Source organism: Miniopterus natalensis, chromosome 7, assembly GCF_054644295.1.
Source record: "Miniopterus natalensis isolate mMinNat1 chromosome 7, mMinNat1.hap1, whole genome shotgun sequence".
NCBI lineage: Eukaryota > Metazoa > Chordata > Mammalia > Chiroptera > Miniopteridae > Miniopterus > Miniopterus natalensis.
This window is the reverse complement of record NC_142087.1, coordinates 77,609,177-77,629,849: the sequence shown is the minus strand read 5'-3', so window position 1 is coordinate 77,629,849 and position 20,673 is coordinate 77,609,177. Positions and strand designations below refer to the sequence as shown.

The 20,673-nt window shown below is 46.7% G+C and overlaps 1 protein-coding gene across 7 annotated transcripts in view; it reads left to right on the top strand.

Annotated features, from left to right (window-relative positions):
• Window positions 1-20,673, top strand: part of BCAS1 (brain enriched myelin associated protein 1) — a 63,586-nt gene that overhangs the window by 18,040 nt on the left and 24,873 nt on the right. For 5 of the 7 annotated variants that reach the window (XM_087818637.1, XM_087818634.1, XM_087818636.1 and 2 more), the window contains exons 4-6: window positions 8,482-8,637; window positions 9,543-9,587; window positions 15,862-16,038. In XM_087818637.1, the coding sequence (XP_087674763.1) occupies window positions 8,482-8,637; window positions 9,543-9,587; window positions 15,862-16,038 (378 nt within the window). Of the gene's footprint in view, window positions 1-8,481; window positions 8,638-9,542; window positions 9,588-11,968; window positions 12,104-15,861; window positions 16,039-20,673 lie in introns of all 7 variants that reach the window. The other 2 variants (XM_087818632.1, XM_087818633.1) reach the window with 1 other exon arrangement.

Here is a 20,673-nt window from a genome sequence, read left to right as displayed (position 1 = left end):
TAAATTGGCAAAGTTGACAATGTTTTAAAATTAGGAGATCTCAGTACAACCTTATATTTCAGACATTTCTGAAAAATGGGAAATTTTGTCCTATATTCCTCAATGGGACTTGAGTTGTGACTGTCCTTTGAGACGGGGCACTCACTTTCTAGTTCACCAAGTGCCCACCCTCCACGGATTCCCATGTGAGGTGTCCCTCACGACAGCACTCGCATTGCCATTTTCTGTGGTCAAGTTGAGAGTAGGTTACAATATTCACAGACACTTTACTTCCTTCACAGACTTGCCGCAGTTTGAAGCTACTTAAGGCAACCAACCGCCTGCTTAATAAACTGTAAGTCCAGGCTGAGAGTCCATCTGTTGGCAGGTGTCGAACAATAAATAAGAGACATGAATACTTTATTTATTCATTCAACAAACATCTGAGCACTTTCTTTGTGCCAGGAATGTTGCTGGGCTCTGGGGTGGCAGAACAAGGTACCTGGGGAGGGCTTCCATCCAATAAACAAGAAACAAGAAAGTTAGCGAGCAAAACAAACAGTTCCCGGGTATAAAAGGGGCTACGAATGAAATAAACAGAGTTTTGAGATAGAAAGTAGGAAGCTGCTAATTCAAACTGGGCGGGGGTAGGGGTGAGACGGAGTTTGGTCTAACTGGAAAATTCAGGGAAAAGGATTTGATTTCTTTTTTGTGTGTGTGCTTTTTCTGCACGATGCCACACCATCCTTAGAAAGTCTGCCACCTAATTCTGCCAACCTTCAGAAGCGTTTTCTCACCATCGGGAAGTGTTTGCTAAACAGATGACGAACAGGTTCTAGGCTGCGGGTTATTAGTTTTTGCATTTTTTGAAGCATTTTTTTAAAACATTGGATATTTTTCCTTGAACGAATGTGAAATACCATTGTCGGAATGTGAAATACCAACCTCGGAACAGGAGAAGCTTCCCCGGGTCCCTTTTGCCCGATGTGACTTACCCTGGGGTCACGGTCCACCCACCCTGAGCCACAGCAAGCGTAGGTCTCCGCCTCACACATTCACAGTGAACCAACGAGTGTGCCAGCTCGTGTCCTTAGGAGCGTCCTCAAAGTAAAGACAAAAACAAAAACAAAGAGAGAAACAAGACAAAGATATATTACGGCTTAATTCTCCACCTGCGTTTCCCTTGCCATTGGAAATCAAGTGGACAAGTTCGCTTACCCCTCAAGGGCCGGGAGAGAAACTGGAAAACCCTTGTTTAGAGGCAGAAAGTGTGAGCTGCGTTCTTTGATTTTCCCCCCCGCGCCTGTGACTGGGACGAGCAGCTGGCTTATTTCATGTTATAAGGGTGATGTCCCCGCATCAGTCAGTACCGCAGGCCAGTGAGGCCCTGCCGCGAGGGCGCCGTGCCTTAGACTTCTGCCGGGACATGTGAGGCTCTGTCTGCAGAGCGTCGTCACAGGCGTTGATCTTACGAGGCCCAACCAAAAGCCTCACGCTGGATCATCGGGCCTAGCTCGGTTCAGTTAGGGTAAGCAGAGAAAATGAACACCGTCGCCTCTCTTCTCCCAAGAAGAGGAGGGGCAATGGGGAAGGAGCATTTTTAGATCTGTGTCATTGCAGCTTAGACTCCCCTCACAGGAAACACCCCAGAAGACAGCAAAAATCTACGTTGCACGTTTCAATATTTTCACGTTATTTCTATTGCCCTCTGAAATCTCCTATAACCCGTAATCATCTACCTGCATCACTAGGAGGCTTGTTTCAACCACGGCATTTGAGCAGCACCCCGTTTTAAGGTCCTAAAACTCGCATGCCTTTTCAATGAGCAATTTGGCATCCAGGGACGTACTGAGAAAGCAAGCAAAAGTTCACACACCAGGCTTTTTAACTCCAACATTGCAAGGGAAAAGCGGTGAAGATATCAAAGTTCCACCGGGCCAGCGTGGCTCAGCGGTTGAGCATCGACCTGCGATCCAAAAGATCGAGGTTTGATCCCCGGTCAGGGCACATGCGCGGGTTGTGGGTTCGATCCCCAGCAGGGGCCGTGCAGGAGGCAGGCGATCAATGACTCTCTCATCACTGATGTTTCTCTCTCTCTCTCCCTCTCCCTTCCTCTCTCTGAAATCAGTAAATATGTATATATATACACACATACACATATATATACACACACATAAAGTTCCGATAGGGCGGCTTTTATATTGATTACAGTACACTGTTCCACTGGACGTCAGAGACGAGGGTGACACAGGCCGAACCGCGGGCCTGTGAAGGCAGCTGTGATGTAATGTGAATCAAGAAGAGCAGGTTTCACCCTGCCCCGGAAGTCCATCCCCATATGCCAAGGTTGTGGGTGCAACCCCTGGTCAGGGTACGTACAAGAATCGACCAATGAACACATAAGTGAGTGGGACAGCAAATCTCTCTTTCTCGCTCTCCCAAATCAATAAATAAAAATTATAAAATAAAAAGAAGAGAGGTTTCCAAATAGTCTTTACAGACGATCCCTTTTGGTAACACCGGTGCCTGCCTGCCCGCCCACACATTCACCCTTCCCCACAAAGGGGCGTTGAATGAAAGATTGCAAATTGTTAGTAGAAGTTTCTTTCGGGAGTGGGATAAAGAATGAATTTTATATCTTTCCTCTTTGCTCATCTATATTTTATCTTTTTATAAAAGGAGAGAGAACCACATACTGCCTGGCTAAGTAAAAAAACAAAAATACAAAAAACTACAGTCTAGGTAATTTCCCGGTTTCTCCACTAGGCTGCGCCGTGAGGCTTGTGGCATCCTGAATTCACTGGAAACTGCAACCGGCAGCTAAGAGCAGCTTCTTCAAGGTTATTTTACGCCCATGACAACTCCCAAACTCTGCGGCCCAGAGCCTGCGGGGCAAGTCCTTGTTTAGAAATCACACCGACTCTTAACCGTGCACTTAGAGCTCGTGTGCAGTAACCCCCAGCAGGAGATGGGGAGAGGGGTTGGAGTGCAGGGCAGTCTCTGGAGCCCTCTCATAACTGGCATTTCTTGTGTGCTATCTGTGTTCATTCCCCTCTTTTACCAGGGGGTTAAAAGGTAGGAATACATTTTTATCAGTTGATGTGAATGGGGCAGGAATAGATGGGGAAACACAAATACAAAAACCGGCTCAGTGATAGACCCTCCTTAGACACATTTCAGCTTCGCGGTAAAGCGAAGTAAAATAATAGCATGTTCATGAATTATTCATTCCCACCCGCTTAGGAAATTTCGGTGTTCCACAAAACATTTCCTAGGAGACTTTGGTGTTGGGGTGAGTTCCTGCCTGTTTACTGATTTGCTTTCCTTTCGAGGCGAATGGGAGGAGGTACATTCTATCTTTACAAACGAACCAAAAGCCGTTTTTCTTCCTAAACCTGCCAGTGGCTCTATGCAGGTGACGGCGCTCTCGGGAGAAAAGGGAGGACTTCGTGCCTGTCTGGAGCCCGCTGCTGCCTGGCAAATGGTGCCCTTTGTGCTGTTGGGGCATCCAAGCGGGAGAGGAAACAGAGCTTTCCCTTTTATTTCAGGCCAGCATGTGGCTCAAATTTCTAACAGATGGAAAGGAGAGGAGTGGGTTTTGCACCCTGCAGCCTCTCTCAGACAAACTTGCCTGTGTTAAGCGGTACATTGGGCCCGATTCTCTGTACAAAGATTCACCGTGAGGCCAGTGAGGTACGATCACTGGGGAACTGGAGACGGGGTGTACATTGATCACTAATTTTTCCACACGAGGCTCTTTTAGTCTTGATGTCCTGCCTTAACCTATAGTTTCACTTCGACAATGTTGACGTTGCTTAAAGGAGCCTGAAATCCAGTTGACAATTTACGGTGGAAAGAAGGCCCCAGAAGTTCCATATGGGTTTTATTACAGACAATCAAATTATGACACGGCGGCATTATTTTTCAACATGACAAATTGTGATCACTTAACCAGTGTTCCTGTCTGTCTGCTCTTTGAAGGCAACAGAAAGGGAAAGATTACAGGCTTCACGCGCACAGATGGAAAACAAGCTGACACCAGGAACACCTGTGGGCTAAAGAGGGGTTTCCAGACGCAGCCTGGAGAACGTTTGTGTGTCTGCCGAAGACCTCTGTTTGCTGGGAATGATCTGGAGGCCTGATGAGGAGAGAAAACTATATTTGTAGTTAAGGACAAAGATCCTACAAACGACCCAATATTTAAGGCACAGGCCCCAAACTGGGGGCCCCGGGCTGGGTCATGTTCCCAAGCACGTGCATGTAGTCTGGCCCTCGAGATATTTTTTTAAATTTGGAATTAGTCTCCCACATTGTGTGTTCATTGTAATTTTTAATGAAAATTAAGAAATTATAAAATGGCGTACTCTTCTATCAGTGCCACCCCAACAGATAACCATTGTTCGTATTTTTAGCTGCATCCTTCTGGGGTTTCTTTGGGTGTTCTATTTTGAATTCTTTTCAGTCAACACTGCTTCCCATATCTGTACAGAGAGGGCGCTACTTTCTATAGTTGTACCTCTTCCCCATTTGCAACACTTACGGAGTTTTCTATTGAATGGATGTACCGTGTTTTATTTAACCAGGACCTTATTAATGGCATTTGGCTGGCTTCCAGACCCTTGCTATTACCTCACTGCAAACCTCGTGTATTTGTTATTTCACACATGTGTGAATTGAGGTTTAGCATTAACTCTTAGAAGTGAGGTTGCTGGCTAAAAGAATATGTTCTTTCCTTACAATAGCACCAACATGTCAGTCCTTTATCAGGACTAAATTAATTTACACTCCACTCAGTATTGTCTGAATGAGGGCCTGTGTCTCACCCCAGCCTCCCGACTGAATGTTTCCGAACATTTGGATGTTTTCATTTTCGATCTTTCTTTTCATAACTTCTGGATTTTGAGTCAAAGTTGCAAAAGCCTTCTTGATCCAAAATTATGAAAGATTTTTTTCCATGTTTTCTTAGTACTTTTGTGCGTTTGGCTTTTATCCTATAGGGCTGAGTTATGGCAACGAGCTAATTTTTTTCAGATGGCCGCCCTGTTGTTCCTACATCATTTATTAAAAAGCCCTTCTTTGCTTTGATAGATTTGAGGTGTCACCTTTATTATACACTAAATTCCCATGTGTCTTTGGGTAAAATGTGTTGTATATGAATGATGACCAAAAAATGGGAATAATATATAGCAGGGAAAAGGGACAGAGACAAGGAAATTAAAATAGGAAACCCCCTGGCGGGAAGGCGATATTTAAGTAAACACCTGAAGGAAGGGAGATGGTGGAGGCAATGCAGGGTGGTGCTTTAAACAAGCTTATGGGCCTGGCCGGGTTGCTCAGTCGGTTGGAGCATCATCCCTATATGACATGGTTACAGGTTTGAGCCCTGGTCAGGGAACATACAGGAATCAACCAGTGACTGCACCAATAAGAGGAACAACGAATGGACGTTTCTCTCTCTCTCTCAAACCAATAAGAGCTTTTTGCCCCTGAAATCATTTGGCCTTGGGGTCAAATCTCAGCTCCACTCTACGGCCAAAGGCAAGTTATTCACTCTTCTCGCGCATCCATTTCTTCATCAGTCAACATGAAATTACAAGTAGTACACACTTCCTGGGATCGTTCTAAGAATTCAGTGAAATCTCTTTAGCTAGCTCAGCACGGAGCCTGACACGTAAAGGCTGCCCATTTTTCTTACCATCATGGCCATTCTTCCTCCCCATGATGCATCCTGAAAGGATCCGTGGCTGCAGAATAGCCCATCGTGTGTCATGGGCAAACCTCCCGCGTTAATACCACGTGCTGTCTTGTTTTCCTTCCCAGACCTTGTCATGGGCCTTCATCCTTGCTCTTCCAGCACTGCGCTGTAATGCTTTTTACAGAACTTTTTAACCTTGAAATTACTGTAGATTCACACAGTTGGTGTCTGGCTGGTGCAGAGCAGTTACCGCCTGAGAGTGTCGTGTTGCTAGACTGGCCCTCGGGGGAGAGAGCGGGCTTCCTGAGAGGATCGTTTCTGGCCAGGGACCGTTGGTATGTCCAGGGAGCCGGCCTCTTCAACTCCAAGTCTAGGACGTATGAGGCCAAAAGGAAGCCCGGGGAACTCACCACCGCGTTGCCCCTCGGGTCCCCAGCCGGTCTGTCTTCTCCTCTCCACCTTTCAGAATCCTTGCTGTTTGTTTTCTCTCTAATGTCGGGAATTTTCCACTCTGGTGAATAGAAGGGTGAGGAAAAGTGTGTGGGGGGGGAGGCTGGAGGCTCCTCTCTTCCTGAGCTCTCTGGAGCTGTGTCCCCTGCAGTCAGAGTCCCTTCCCTCAGTGAAGAAGTATTAGGGGTCCCTCTCCTTTGCTCAGAGGAGACCCATCGTGGCAGGGTTTTCCTGATGGCAACCTGGTTCGTGCAGACCCAACCCTGTCCACGCAGGCCCGACCCGGTCCAGGTGGATCCCCTGACATTCTACCAGTCCGTTTCCTTTTCGGTTGACTTTGCTGCATTCCATGTTATTTCCAAGAAGCTCAATAAATGTCCCCTTGTGTTTAGTCTGGGAGCAGGCTGACCTAGACGCAGACCCTTCCATCCCTTGCGAGCTCTGGGGCCCAGCCCATGGGCTGTGAGACTGGAGTGGCCCCGAGCAGCTGACCCAGCCCAGGGGTCGGGGACCTTCCAGAATAGATGCCTCCCCTGCATCCCCACACACAGCCTCTTAAAGGCGCCTGCTCTTCCTCCTCTTTGGTTTCTCCCCTGCAGTCTTCACTGCCTGAGTCATGTGTAACATTTACCGGTTTATTTGTATTTGAAGGGAGTGGGTGAGCCAGCCTCCCTCTCTTTACCCACCTCCAGGCCAAGCTCCCCACTGTAAGTCCCTACTCCCCGGGCACTGAGCTGCCTGCCTTGCATGTGTTTCATGTATCACCTGCAACCCCTGCCTATGAACCAAACAGCTTTCAGATCTGAAGTGGTGCCTGGAGGACCTTCCTAGTGAAATCTTCCTTTTTTGTATAAGAATATTTATAAAGTTATAATATTTGCATACTTCTTGACCCAGAAGTTTCACTTCTGGAAATTTACCCAAAGGAAATATAGATACACATGACTGATTAAAAACACTGTTTGTAAAAACCATAAGCACTATAAATGCCCATCAGTAAGGATATTGGACAGTAACCAATGTCACAGCCGGAAAATGGAAGACCATGTGAGACATGAAGAATGCTGCAGATGTAGCTGCTTGCAGTGGGAAAGGTGTCTGTGCTGTTTTACTACATGGAAAAAACTAGTTGATGCAGGTAGCACCATCCCATTGATATAAAATGTATTTACATCCATTCATCTATTAGGTAGTCACACGGTCTGTATTTATTGAATGCCTGCTGTGGGCCTTCCCACCCTAGATATTTAAGAAACAGCAGTGAGCAAAGTCGAGGTAACTCCTGCCTTTGTCACGCTTCCAGTCTAGTGGGGCTAGGAAGCCAGGGCCAGATACCAAGCAAATAAAGAGAAAGGTTCTCATAGCTGAGACGGGAAGGGGCAAGGGACAGTCCTAGAGAGGACGGTGAGGTGGGGAGAGGCGAAACTGAAGACTTGAAGGATGAATGGAAGTTACCCCTGGGCAGACAGAGCGGGGGAATGTTCCAGACAGAAAGCCTTGAGGTTGGAACTAGCTTGCAGTATGTTTGAGAAGCTCAAAGAAATGTGGCCGGAGAGAGTGGAATGAAGGGGAGAGTGCCAGAGCCTAGATATGCAGACATGGGCAGGACCCTGTAAGACATGGGGCACCCTGACTCCAGGGGCCATGGAAAGTCTCTGGAGGGCGGGAAGGAGTGGGGGGTTGGGGTCTGTTGAGTCAATAATGGATTGGAGGGACCAAGAGTCTAAGCAGACAGGGTGGGCGACCGTTACAGTCCTGGGGTGGAGAGATGGCCAGGGCTTGACCCAAGGTCATAGGAGTGGAGATGAGACAAGAGAACAGAATCAGAATGCGTCCTACCCTCCGGCTGAGTTAGAGGAGAAACTCAGTCCCTATATCGCCTTCCTAGTGCCAATAAACAACCAGATCCTGACAACATAATTATTATTTTAAAATATCAGGCCTTTTTTTAGTTGCTGTGATTCACCATTGTGTAGATTGTGAGAACTCAGACACGTCTCTGGGGATCATTGGACTAGGAGACCACAAAGATGGAAACCATTGGCATCAGACACAACCTCTTTGCAGAGCTGGGAGAAAAGGGTTTTTGTTTGGAACGCAACGTGCAGGCTATGTTTGTTACCCTGGGGCTCCAAACAATGTCCCTCCAATGAGCTGCAAATGCTGAATATGTTGGAAAGGGGGGGAGGGGGAGGAAGAGTGACTCTCATAAGCTCCTGATTGTTCTACACACCCGTGGGCAGATGAAGTATGGCTGGAATTAGGGGGCAAGGGAGACAGGGGTGTGAAGCAAAAATATTACTTTGAGAGTCCACATTCAACAAGTTGCAACTGTGAAAACTCTGTTTTGCTCCTAGGACATAGCTGAAGACAAAGACGAGGGACAGGAAGTCACACCTGCGAGTTGCTCTCTCCCCCGGGATCCCGAAGGCCTGGAGATCGCCAAGGAGGGCCCGCAGGCAGCAGCTACAACCGAGAATAATAATTCCGTCATGAGCTTCTTAAAAACGCTGGTAAGCCATTTCCTTCCTTTCCCCCTCAATTCTGTTGCTCAAAAGTTTTGTTCTTCTAAGAATAATGCACACTCGTGTGTCACTGTTCTGAATGACAAAGCTGGGACCCTGGAGAGCAGCGACAAGATGTGTTTTGCAAGGACGTTGGGTCATCCCAGGCTTCCCGTGAGGGACACTTCAGAACGGGAGCCGTGGGCGCCCAAACGCCACACCATGAGCGGAGTCTCAATGGGACTCTGCTGCGATCGGGTGGGCATTGACCATGGAAAGGATTGGAGAACACTTCCCCAGTTATTAACCCATCGAGGCAGTTTTGACACTTGCATGGCAAGCGAAACTGTAGACGCCTCCTTCTATCTTGTTCCAGCTCAGTCTACCATTTGAACTGGGTGGAGGTGGGGACCCGTGGCTCCCATGGCTCGCTCGTCTCTGACCCCTCGGGGAAGAGCCCATGGCCTGGCACATGCCAGGTACTCAGAGAAGGGCCGGTGAATGAATCTGTCATTAAGCAGACAGCTCCAGGGGTGTTCAGGCTCTTTCCAAAGGCCAAGACTAACCTCAGAAGAAAAGCCCGGAGAGGACAATAGGAGCCCCACACACCCCACAGGGCTGTGCATCTGTTTGGATTAGCGGCAGAATGATGGAAACTCTTTGGCCTCCCAGGAGTCAGTTTCTGACTATGTCACACTCTTGGTGAATGTATGAGATCTTTTGCATTTCATTACAAAACATTCGTTTTTTTGAACTTTGTATACCTGCGTGTACCAGAAGTCCTGGGTTTCTACTACACCAGAAGGACTTCTGATTGCATAGCGAATGGGCTGAACTAAAAACTATGTGTCTGTGAAATAAAGTCACCCTAAAGAGCTGTAAGTTTTAACATTTGATTTTCTCAAACTTTTAAGGTTTCATCTAACAAAACTGAAACGAAAAAAGACCTGGAGGACACGGTAGGTAGCTTGAAGCGTGTTTATGTTTGGGTCTGTGTACAGAACTGGATTGGAATTGGTGTCTGCTTCTTTGTTTCGGGGACTTTGTGTGTGTGGATGTGCATATGCACATATATACATATTTAGCAATTTAATAGCACTGTTAGATTGTCTTTTAAGTGTTTCATTTATGTTAATGGCATTTTAATAAAAATTTTAGTGGGAAGCTTGAAATATATGCCAATTCTGACTAAATAATGTCACAATCACCAGTTTCTTATACAGAAGAGCAGAATACTAATAATTATCTATCATCTTAGTCTCTTTAGCTGTATGTAGAGAGACCCAGGGAATAGAGTCAAAATTAGCTCATGGAAATGAGGAAGAGGTGAGACTCAATTTAAAGTAGAAATAAAGGCTGTTATATTTTGGGGAGTTTTCAAATATGTTCTTTGTTTTCCATGTCATTTGACAAAAAAATAAATCTCAGTGCAAAGGCGATTACTTGATGACATGAGACAGTCGCCAGTGGGGAGGCCCAGGGAGGGAGCGTGCAGAGGAGTTAGGACGCCCTGGAGAGCCTGGGTTGCTTCACTGTCATCCCGAAATTCAGCCAACTCTCCTCAAAACAAATTGTTTGGAGTAGCTGCTCCCTAGAGATGCTTTCCCCTCACACTTGACAGAACCGATTATCTCTAGTGGATCACGTGGCTTCAAGTTCACAGGACGCCTGAGGAAAGTTGAGCTTGGTGACACCTAAGTGTCTTCTGTCCTTCTTTTGAAACTGAAAGTGCTTGGAAAGAGGCTGGGACCAAATAAATGGCTTGGCCAGCCGAGTACATCTTCCCGCACTTGAAGGGGCTGAGCTATGAAGAGGATCCCAGACTTGTCTCAAAAGGCCTGCATTAGAGCTCTGGTCCTGCTACCAGATAGCTGTGTAATCGTAACCTGTCTGAACCCAAATCTCCACATCCGTCACATGGGGACAGTGAAATCTCTATCTCCCCAGCCCAGGACTGAGTGCAAGTTTGACAGTGCCTGGTAAACCAGCTCTGTTCAAATGTAGGCAACCCCTATTTCCATAATCACTGTAAGACAGACAACACCATGATTATACTTGTCTGCTGTTGGCTGGTTCCTCTAGAATTTTTTTCTTTTATTGGAAAAAATAGATACCTGAGGCATCTACATGTGTTTTCCTATAGAATTATTCATTTGCTATAAGGCAGCCAGGGTCAAGTTCAATGAATGTTTGGGTCCAATGTTTCTCTTTGGGGTCTGTGTTTTGCATTGTTTGAGGTCACACAGCACAAGAGACTATAAATAGTGGGGTATGTGGATGTGTTTTGTGGCTTCCCAAGTGGCCCGATGCTCTCTCTCTTTTCAGCTGCTCATACACCAAGACAGGTTCTCCACCCAGAATACGGCCCCAGCTGAATGGGCCTAGCTGATAAAATCTCCCCGTCCCCCAAACAGCTGTGGGGTCCCTGCGGGTGGAGCCGGGTCTCCAAAGAGGGTTTTGTGGCTGTAGGTTGTCCATGACACCCATAAACAGACCTCTTTCTACAACCCTGGTTCTCACACTTGGCCTTTCTAACACCTTTTCTACTGAAGTTCTTGGAATCATAGTTTTGAAACATCTGTACCATTGGCCCATCCTTCCATTTGAGCCAAGGGAATTTTTAGCACACTACACACCCCACACAGAATCGCCTGCCATTTGTTACTTGAGTCAACAATTTTGAATGGTGTAGCTGGGCTATTTAGTCCCGATCTCTCCCCCCACTTTGGCTCAATGGACTGGCTCATACTAGAAACTTCTTTTGCCTGGGAGATCTGCCCGTCGAGAAGTCAGCTGACATCTTTGTGGGTGGGACTGCTTCCCCGAAGTCCCTAACACTTAATAAGTTAAATGATATTCATTTGGGAATGAAAATCACTTAGCAGCAGTATTTGCCTTGACTCTAGGACGCACAAATCAATCATTTGTCTTCAAATATATTTTTCTTTCCCATGTGTCAGTACCATTTAGATCTTTGAGGACTGTATCATCTTTTTTACTTTTTTAGATTTTTCATCTGGGTGTTTTTTTGCCATGTACACAGATTTGAAATGTCCTGTCATTGTCTTTAGCGAATGGAGGTTTGTTCATCTGGGTCATTTAACCAGGTCGCCCTGTTGAAAGTCCACGTGTACCTGACATAGACTATCTCTTTACCAAATCATCTTGGAGAGTTTCAAAGAGAGAAACTGTCGCCTGACCTGACTTCTTGTGGTTGGGGGATGGAGGTGATATATCAGCAGTGAATTGTCAAAGTGGTTTAATGCACTTAAAAACAGTGGGGGGAAATGGATTTTGTTTAAAAATGAAGTTCTAAGCTGTGACTGCTATTGCCCGAAAGGCATGCAAAGCAGAAAGTGTCTGTGATGGGCAAGCTGTGCAGAAGACATCGGAGATCCAGGCGAAAGGCACCAAGAAAAAGCACCTGCACAGCCCCAGCCTAGGACTCACCTTTAGAAAGTTCTTTAGGCATAAGGTCTGTATTTTGTTAAACTAGGAGCGGGGAAAGAACCCTGGTCTTTACCATGATACACAGGCCCCTGCGGATCCACCCAGGGAGGGAGCCTTGGGTGGCTGGGATCATTAAAGGGGGATTCGAGATTCTGTGAATCGGATTTCAGTAAATTTTTCAAAAAGTCTCCATCTTCAGTTATAAACATTGCAGACTGGTTTCTTCCTAGCATGGACCAGGGTTCTGAAATTATTCTTCTAACCCAGTGTTTCCCAAATGTTGAAAGTATGCATGCCACCTTCATCATTTTTGGTCACATGTACTATCATTTACTTGATATTTATATATTGAAGTTAATCCATCTCTGATGGAAAGGTATTTTGAAAGAAACTTTATATTACTTTTTACATAGAAAACCAGAATCATCATAAGAGGAAGGTAACTACTAATATGGCTAATAAAAGACATTACATTCTAGTTACCTTGTTCGTGTAAAGCTCCGAATCGAATGTCCTTTCTAGCTTTATTGAAAGGCAGACAGCCTGCTGTCAAGAAATGTTAAAGACGAACCAGCAGCAGACCAAGAATTTTCCCCAAACCTTCTTGGAAGGATTAAATGAGAGCTGAAAAGAGAAAAGCATTTTCACTGTTTGAGTGTCATTTCCTGCCATACCTCTGTGCAGTGTAAAAGCATCTCTGACATCATCGATGGTATGCTTTCTCCACTTGGGAAATACGCTGCTAACCTCAAGGTAACAGTGTCATCTTCCTGCGGCCTGCTCCATCATCTGCAGTATTAACTGAGCTTGCACTGAACTCACAGAAAAACCCAGCAGAACGGAGCAATGAATGGGCAGAACGAGCTCTAGCTCCGTGTCCTTAGGAATCGTTGTGGGAGATTTCACTCTTCTAATGCCTGAAAAGGCACCAGTGTTTGTCTGAAAACTTCCATTAAAAGGACCCTTGAGTTGGGCCAGCAGGCTTGGAAATTTGTCGAAAATATCAACCATTCTCCACTAAGTTGAATGAAGTTATTAAAAAATATTTCCCCTGCTGGCTGTGATAGTCCCAGGGTTGTGTATGCACATAAAAGCTCCATAGAAAATTCTCAGGGGTGAATCTATATTTGCATAAGCCACCCTTCAATTTCCGTACAGGCTTCTTTTGTTCTGTAAAGAGAGAAAGTGGTAAATGGTAGCTATTGCAGTGGAAGAGGACAGTTAAAATGCAGTGGTACTGTGTGCGGCAGACAATTTGGAAACAGCTAGTGAAGCATCATAGATCTCATGCAGAGGGGTCCGGCCGGGCTCCCTCTTGGCGCTTCGGTGAGTAGGGGGCCTTGGGAGTGTAATCACTGCATTTCATGATGACGTTCGTTTCACACCCAGAATCTCTTCCCTCTTTTCAGTGGACCAACAAGTTCAATATTCCTAGAACTTCCCTAAATCATTGGCTCACATCCTGCCATTGAGTTGCATGTTAGGGTGGGACAGGATGCTGAAACTCCTGGGAAGGTGGAGAGGACGCGTCCGTCTCTGGGATTCTGTTATACACGTACCAGGACTTTTGGGTTTGCCTTGAGTTATACTCAGTTTCTGGGGGGATTTTTTACCTGAAAGTCAAATAAGGGAACGATTCCCAAATGTTCTTCATTCTCATTTATGCAGCCGTCTGGTAGATCTCACTGGCTCTTACCTCCATGCATAGAACAGTTTATTTATTTTTTTCATTTATTTTATTCTGTTGTCCAAAAAGATAAAAAATCGGGGCCATTGAAACTGACCAACTCGATTCTATCAATGAACCTTGCGGCACGATTATAGGAGGTGTGATTAAAATCCTTCTTCTTGATTGTATGGTAACCTAGCAAATTCAAGGATGGAGTATTATCTTCTAGTTTTGCTCTAGAAACAAATACAACAATTACCAATTCTGGTTAATGCCTAGGTTCATTTCTCTATGTCTCAATTTTCCTTCCTATAAAAAGAAATTTTTTAGTTTAGAAAAGCGGAGAAGCCTGGAATTAATAAATAAATGGAATAAGTTTATTGCTATAAAGAATAAGGCTGTCTGCTTTCCTTGGCTGAATCTGAATTCTTTTTTCTTGGTTTCATCACAGCAATGCCTCAGCATCAAACCTTTTCACACTTGTCCCAAACACTGGACGCCACCACGTGCACACAAGGCTGGCCATTGTTTTAGAGTGTTTTTGCCGCACCCAGAAATACCCCTCTCCCAGCTCAGATTTTCCCGAGGGAGCTGACCTCATTTCCATTTCTAAGGAAGGGGTTGGTTTAAGTCAATCACCAACCTGCTAATGTCATTACAGTAGAGGCTGGGTTGCTTAATGACCCCACGCTGTTTTGATGGAAAATCTGTTGCTTGGCTACTTACATTGTAGGACACTGTAGGTAAGTGTCCAGCTCATGGCTGCCTGGTCATGTGCTCAACCCATTCAGCCAAAGCCATAAGAGGCTATTAAAAAAAGCCCCCCAGATTCTGAAGTTCTAGAATTTTTTCCTCTCGGTATCAAAAAAGCACAGAAAACATAGTGTATGGCTTCAAATCGTCAAATTCACGTTCTTTGCAAATACCCTTTGAAGAGGCAATGTGCTGTGTGGAAAGAACGCCAGCAAGGAGCCAAAAGCCAGACCCGTGGCCCCTAATTAACTCTGGGAGGATCATAGGCCTCAGTTTCCCCATCTGTGAAAATGGGGGCATTGACCCAGATGGTCTCTAAAACTCTGTCCAACATCAAAAACACTATGAAACTTCCTGAATTTTCCACATCCCAGTTTTACTGCTGGATTTTTTTTTTTCTTTTAGCCAGAGATCTGACATCCCTGGAACTGAAAGGACTAGTGTCACAAACTCCTGGAACAAAAATCATAAAGTGAAGATGCTTAAGATAAAGAGGTTAGGTCCGGTGGAGCGAGTATTAAAGTTTGTGATGCCGGTGGGCACTCATGCGGAGATAAATTGGGACTGCCATTCTCCTAACTCGCCCTTTATCCAGTGGCGCAGATGGCAGAGCATGGGGACTTCTGTCACTAAGGAAGCCGGACTCCCTGGACTTGGACCTCAGCAAGGCCACTCGGTGGGGGAGGGAGAGAGAGGGAAGGAAGGAGAGAGAGACAATAGGAGTCGAATGAATAACGCTTGGCTTTAAGTCAATTACAACCTATTCGATTACATCTAATTTAGACAGAGAGGCTCCACCTAAACGTGAAGAAACGGGGCGTGGGGGGCTCTCCCCACTCCTCGCTCCAGTCTGGCTGTCTTCTGCTCACTCAGCCTGGATCAGAGACCCCCACAGCGGAGTGGGGGAGGAAAATTTTAAATTATATTTATTTTAACCCTTCTTCAATTTCGAATTTGGGTTCGTAAAACAATCCATCTCTGTGATGTAAACAGACATGCAGGTGTTGGAAGTGCGTGTTCAAAATGTTTCTACTGATGGGAACAAAACCAAAATCACCCGAAGCCCAGCGGCCCCGGTGCTCATTAACATGCTAACGGCGATGCCTCTTAGATCACCTTGATGCCTAACGAATTACTTACAAAAACATGATCAATAACGGCGCCAGAGATATTTTTTTCCAAAAGGAAATATCTTGACTTTGCCCCAGATTTTAACAGCAATCCCCCTTCATAGCAGCATGTGTGGAAAATATGGCAGAACATGAAGAAAAGTAACATGCATGCCCCCAGCCCACGTTTATAAAAGCGAGGTCTCTCCCACTTGCGGCCTGGAAATCAGTGTATTTTTTTTAACTCTATAGGGTGCTGAAAAGTCACCCGCCACGTCAGCAGACCTCAAGGCAGACAAAGCCACCTTTGTACCCCCGGAGACCCAAGGGGCAGCCAAGAATCCTACACCCACAGAAACGGCAAAGGAGGGTGCCAAGCAGAAGGGGGGACCCTCCTCGCTGCCTCTGAGCAAACTGTTCTGGAAAAAGGTAAGTCCTATTCTCAAGACGTGGCGAGTGCTTGGGCTGGGAGGACTTGAGAAATGATTTCCGTGGGCCAGTCGGTGAGCTCGGCGACACACGGGGCGTCTCTCCTCCAAGCGGCTCGACCAGCCCGAGTTGGAGACTCGCTCGCTCGCTGCTGGGCAGAGTGAAACGCCTGGCACGGTGCAAACGTGTGTCATGGGAAAGAAAGGGAAACGAATGAGTAGGGTTCTTCATTCTTGGAATTACTCTGGTTTATGACTGAGGGTTGCGGTATTTCATTTGCTTTCGAAAATCATTTATTATTTATTCCCCCTGGCTTCTTCTGAGCGCCCTCCCCCTGGCGAGAGGAACCTCCGCTGGGCTCTCTGTTTCCCCCGCCAGGTATAATCAGTTACTAGAAGCGCCAGGTTTCACCAACCTTTTGAAAAACCAAGGTGTCCACCAGCTTCCCACCAGGACAAGCACACAACGCTCTCTGTGATAGGAAAATTCAAGCCACGATCTGATTTTTCCCCTCTAGAATGAAGGAGCGGCGCAAGGAAATGGCTTGGGTGGGGCTGGGTCATCCCGAGAGCTATTCCTTGCGCCGCACTGCTGAGCACAGCCCAGCTGCCCTGCATGTTCCCAAGTCTTGCCTGTTTTAAATGTGACCAAAAGAAGAGCAAGACGCTGTGGGTGAGCCGGGCGGTGGGGTGTGATTCATAGAGCTGGGAAAATCTAATTTAGTCATCTCATCAAAATCCATGCCACTTGGCTAGAGGGCCAGGCACTGAGAAATAGAGATGCCGCTGTGGAGCTAGCTTTATTCTCTCGTCCGGAATCCACCCGGATTTCTTCCCTGTGTGTTTCCTGCTGTGTAGGATTCTCCCCTCCGGGTTCTGCCCAGAAACAAACTCCAATACTAAATGAAAACTTTGGATGATGTCATTCTCTGTTTGGTCCAAACTCTCTTCCCTCACCAACTACCCATGACTTATTTTGAAAAACCTTTTATCAGCAATATAATGTTGGGGACGGTTTTTCAGTGAGTGACATCCGTAGGTGGGTGGCAAGGGAGGTGAGTTTGGAGACCCATATTCAAACAGTTTTACTTTTATTTAAATATATATAAATTTAAAGTGTATTAGAAAAAGTAGAACTGGCACACTAAACTTGATTTAACACATATTTTGTTCAAGGTCAGACTATATGTTTAAAAAGTAACCCAATTAGAAGGAAAGTGCTTCATAAGCCATGGTACTGATAGTAAGTAAATAGTGGTAAATTTGGGTCTGCCAAGAAGTAGGTACCCAGACAGGACTGATGTGCAGGGGTTTGTTGGAGGAAACTGAGTGTGAAGCATAAAGGGGAGGGAGGTAGAGAGCCTGCCCACCATTGAGGGCCTCATGCCTGTGACCTGTGACCTGTGACCTGTGACCTGTGACAGGAGGGAGGGAGAGAAGGAAGGGGGAGACAGACCCTCAGCCTGGGGGTGGGACTGAGCCAGTGGGGGATCCCAGAGCAGACACTGGGCATTCGGGCCACCCTGCATTGGGCGGAAACGGCCCAGCACCCCGGGTGCTGTCATTGGCTGGGAGCAGCCAGGGAGGGCCGGCCTGGGCATCACCACACTGTCGCCGTCCCGGATGCTGAGCAGTCTCAGGCCGTCCTTGCAAGGATGACCTGAGTGCCACACTCCCGCGGCTGCCACAGATGGCGCATACAAGGCCAACACCGCAGAGGCGGTTGGGAAGTGACAGACATTTGAGGGTCCCTATGTAGGGGTTAAAAGTTTGGTGCCAGGTCGGACATCGAGTCGCAGTCTGCGTGGATGAGCCTCGGTTTCCTAAGTGCGTGTCAATAAGGACAGCACCTAGGGCACGGAAATGAAGGAAGGCTCGGAGAAATGGCTCCCGTAAGGCCCTAGCACGCGCCCAGCACACTGGCTGGTGAGCAGGGTCGCTGTCTCCGATGTCACTGATTTCCTGGGCGCTCGGGAGGGTTGGGGCCCTGACCACGTCCAGTTCTGTATCCTTCCGTCCCCCCGGTTTGCAGAAGCTTGTCAGCGAACAAGCCCCAAGTGCTTCATCTTTTCTCCCCTTAGGGCTCTATCAGGGGTATGTTGGTTTTTCTTTGAAATTCAAGCTTTTCCCATTGAAGACGGAAGGCGAGATTACTGGACACTTATCTCCCTAATAACAGAATTTCCTTTATTTTCTTTTCACTCTCTTTTTCAACATTATCTGGCTTTGTTTCTTTAGTTGATTATAAAAATAACGTAGTTAAGAGCAACTACACCTGTAAATCTTTTCTTTCCCTCTTTCACCCAGTGAGAGAGAACAGCCCTCTCGGGAAGTGAGATGGGGGGATTCCCTCACGTGATGGTGCTTTTAATCAGTTTCTTTGGGCTGACTTTTTTGTGCTAAATAGTTTGTGTTAAGTAATTGGCATTGGAAAGACAGCCATGAGTTTATTTTGTTCATTAGATTCCACATGTAAGTGAAACCATATGGTACTTATCTTTCCCTAACAAACAAAACAGAAACAGACTGACAGATACAGAGAACAGACGGACAGCTGTCAGAGGGGAAGGAGGAGGGAGGCTGTGTGGAAAAGGTGAAGGGATTTAGCCCCCCCCCCCAAAAAAAATCTCATAGACACAGACAGTAACATGGTAATTACCAGAGGAAAAGAGGGGGGTGTAGGAGATGGTAAAGGGGCAATAAATGGTGATAGAAGGAGACTTGACTTGGGGTGGTGAACACACAATGTACAGATGATGAACTGCAGAATTGTACCCCTGAAACATAATTTTATTAACCAATGTCACCCCAAGAAATTCAATCAATCAATCAGAAAAGACAGCAGTGGGCAGATTGCTGACTTTTTGAGGTTGACAATCTCATGGGGAGCCTCTGTTCTCATTGAAAATAAAATTGAGACCACTGCTTTCTTTTCTTTAAATTAAAATAAGTTAGAGTTATAAAATCAGTCTTGTAAAATTTTTGAAAATTACAGAGTAGCGCTAGAAAATTCCGATGCTTCCAGGGAGGAGCCACAGCCCGAGCTGTGTTCTCTGACGCTGGGAGGGGCAGGAGCGTTGTTTCTGGGCCATTCTAACTGGGCATTCCCGTCACTGCCGGCATCAAGGCGACGCACTCAGGCCTGCGTGCAAACGGACGCAAAGTGCAGAAGGGTTTTGCGTGGCCCTCGGACGCCACTCTGACATGCGGTCGGTCGCCCCCTTTTCCGTCCGACGCCAGCCCCTGCTGCGGCACTAAGAAAAGCGGCTCTGGGTATTAGGCACCTCTGTGCCCACGTGTGCCCGCCTCCCTTCTCAACATCAGCTTTGAAGTAATTAGGATTTAATGAGCTAATTGTTTTTTACTTGGAGTTGTTTTATACACACTTCTACTTACAGCAAGGATGTTGGTGTTACATTCACTGTAATGATGTCTTCTTTGAAAATATACTTATTTAAATAAAAAAAGCAGTCAAGTTCAAGAAAAATATCAAGTAAGTACAGGTGGTGCATGGACAGGTAAAGAATCGTGAAAACGGTGAAAATCGTGAAAATTGCCCAAGTTTGAGAAATGCTCCATTGGGCTAATTCCCAAAATAAAGAATGTTTTGCGGGGTAGTATAGTTTTACCATATGAAAGAGCAAGCCTCTCGGGACAGGCGGCATTTACGATGCCAGTTCCTGAAACCTGGGCGACCTGGGCGTCTGAAGCCATGGCGGAGACCACGGAAACATCAGTGTCCGAGAGCGGCTCCTCTGCTTCTCGCCGGCACCCCCGTCAGGCTCCCCCGCTCCTCTCGAGGGCCAGGAACCTCCCGGGCGCAGGAGGCCGAAGACACAAACTAATCTCGTCACAACCTGCCGGGCAGGAGAGAGGCCTGGGGAGCCGCGACCGGCCGCTCTGAAGTCGTGGGAGGACTTGGCAGCCTCAAGCAGACAGCACACTGACCCCTGAAGCTTTGGCAGGTCAGGTTTGAGGAGGCCTGGCTTTCAAAAGATTGCTTCATTCGTCCCCTGTCCATAATACTAATTAGCACGCAACTGGTATCAAGGAGAATGGGCGTAATTCCAAGAAAGCTACACTTCTGAATGGTCTATGATTTCTTGACAACCAGGAGCTTCCAGAAAACCCACAGTTCTTTTCAGGGCCATGTCTGTGGCCAGGTCAGCTTCAGTGTGAGGATTAGAAATCAATAAGTAGGAATCAATGACCCACACTGAAGCTCTCACCCAGAGGGAAGGAAGCCTGGTCGTGGAGAAAGCAGCTTACACTGTCACCAGCGCCCCCCAAATGTGTTTCTGATCCTGGAAGTCCTCGTGGCAGGAGGAAAGCTTGGTCCTCAGAACCATTTCCACCACCTTTTAGCTGTACCACCTCGGACGAGTGACTTCGCCTCTCCGTGCCTGCATTTCCTGCTGAGCAAATGAGGATCCCATACTTCCCGCTTGGGGCCGCATTAAGTGAGATGCTATATACAAAGCGCCAAGTGCAATTGATTTGTGCATGTCAGCCCCCCTCTTCCCTTCCCACTGGATGTTTTAAAGGAAAAATAAAGGTGGGATCTGGAACTAAACAGATGTGGGGAAGGGTTCTTAGCCTGGAATCCAAGAGAAGTGATGCAAGTCTATGAACACCC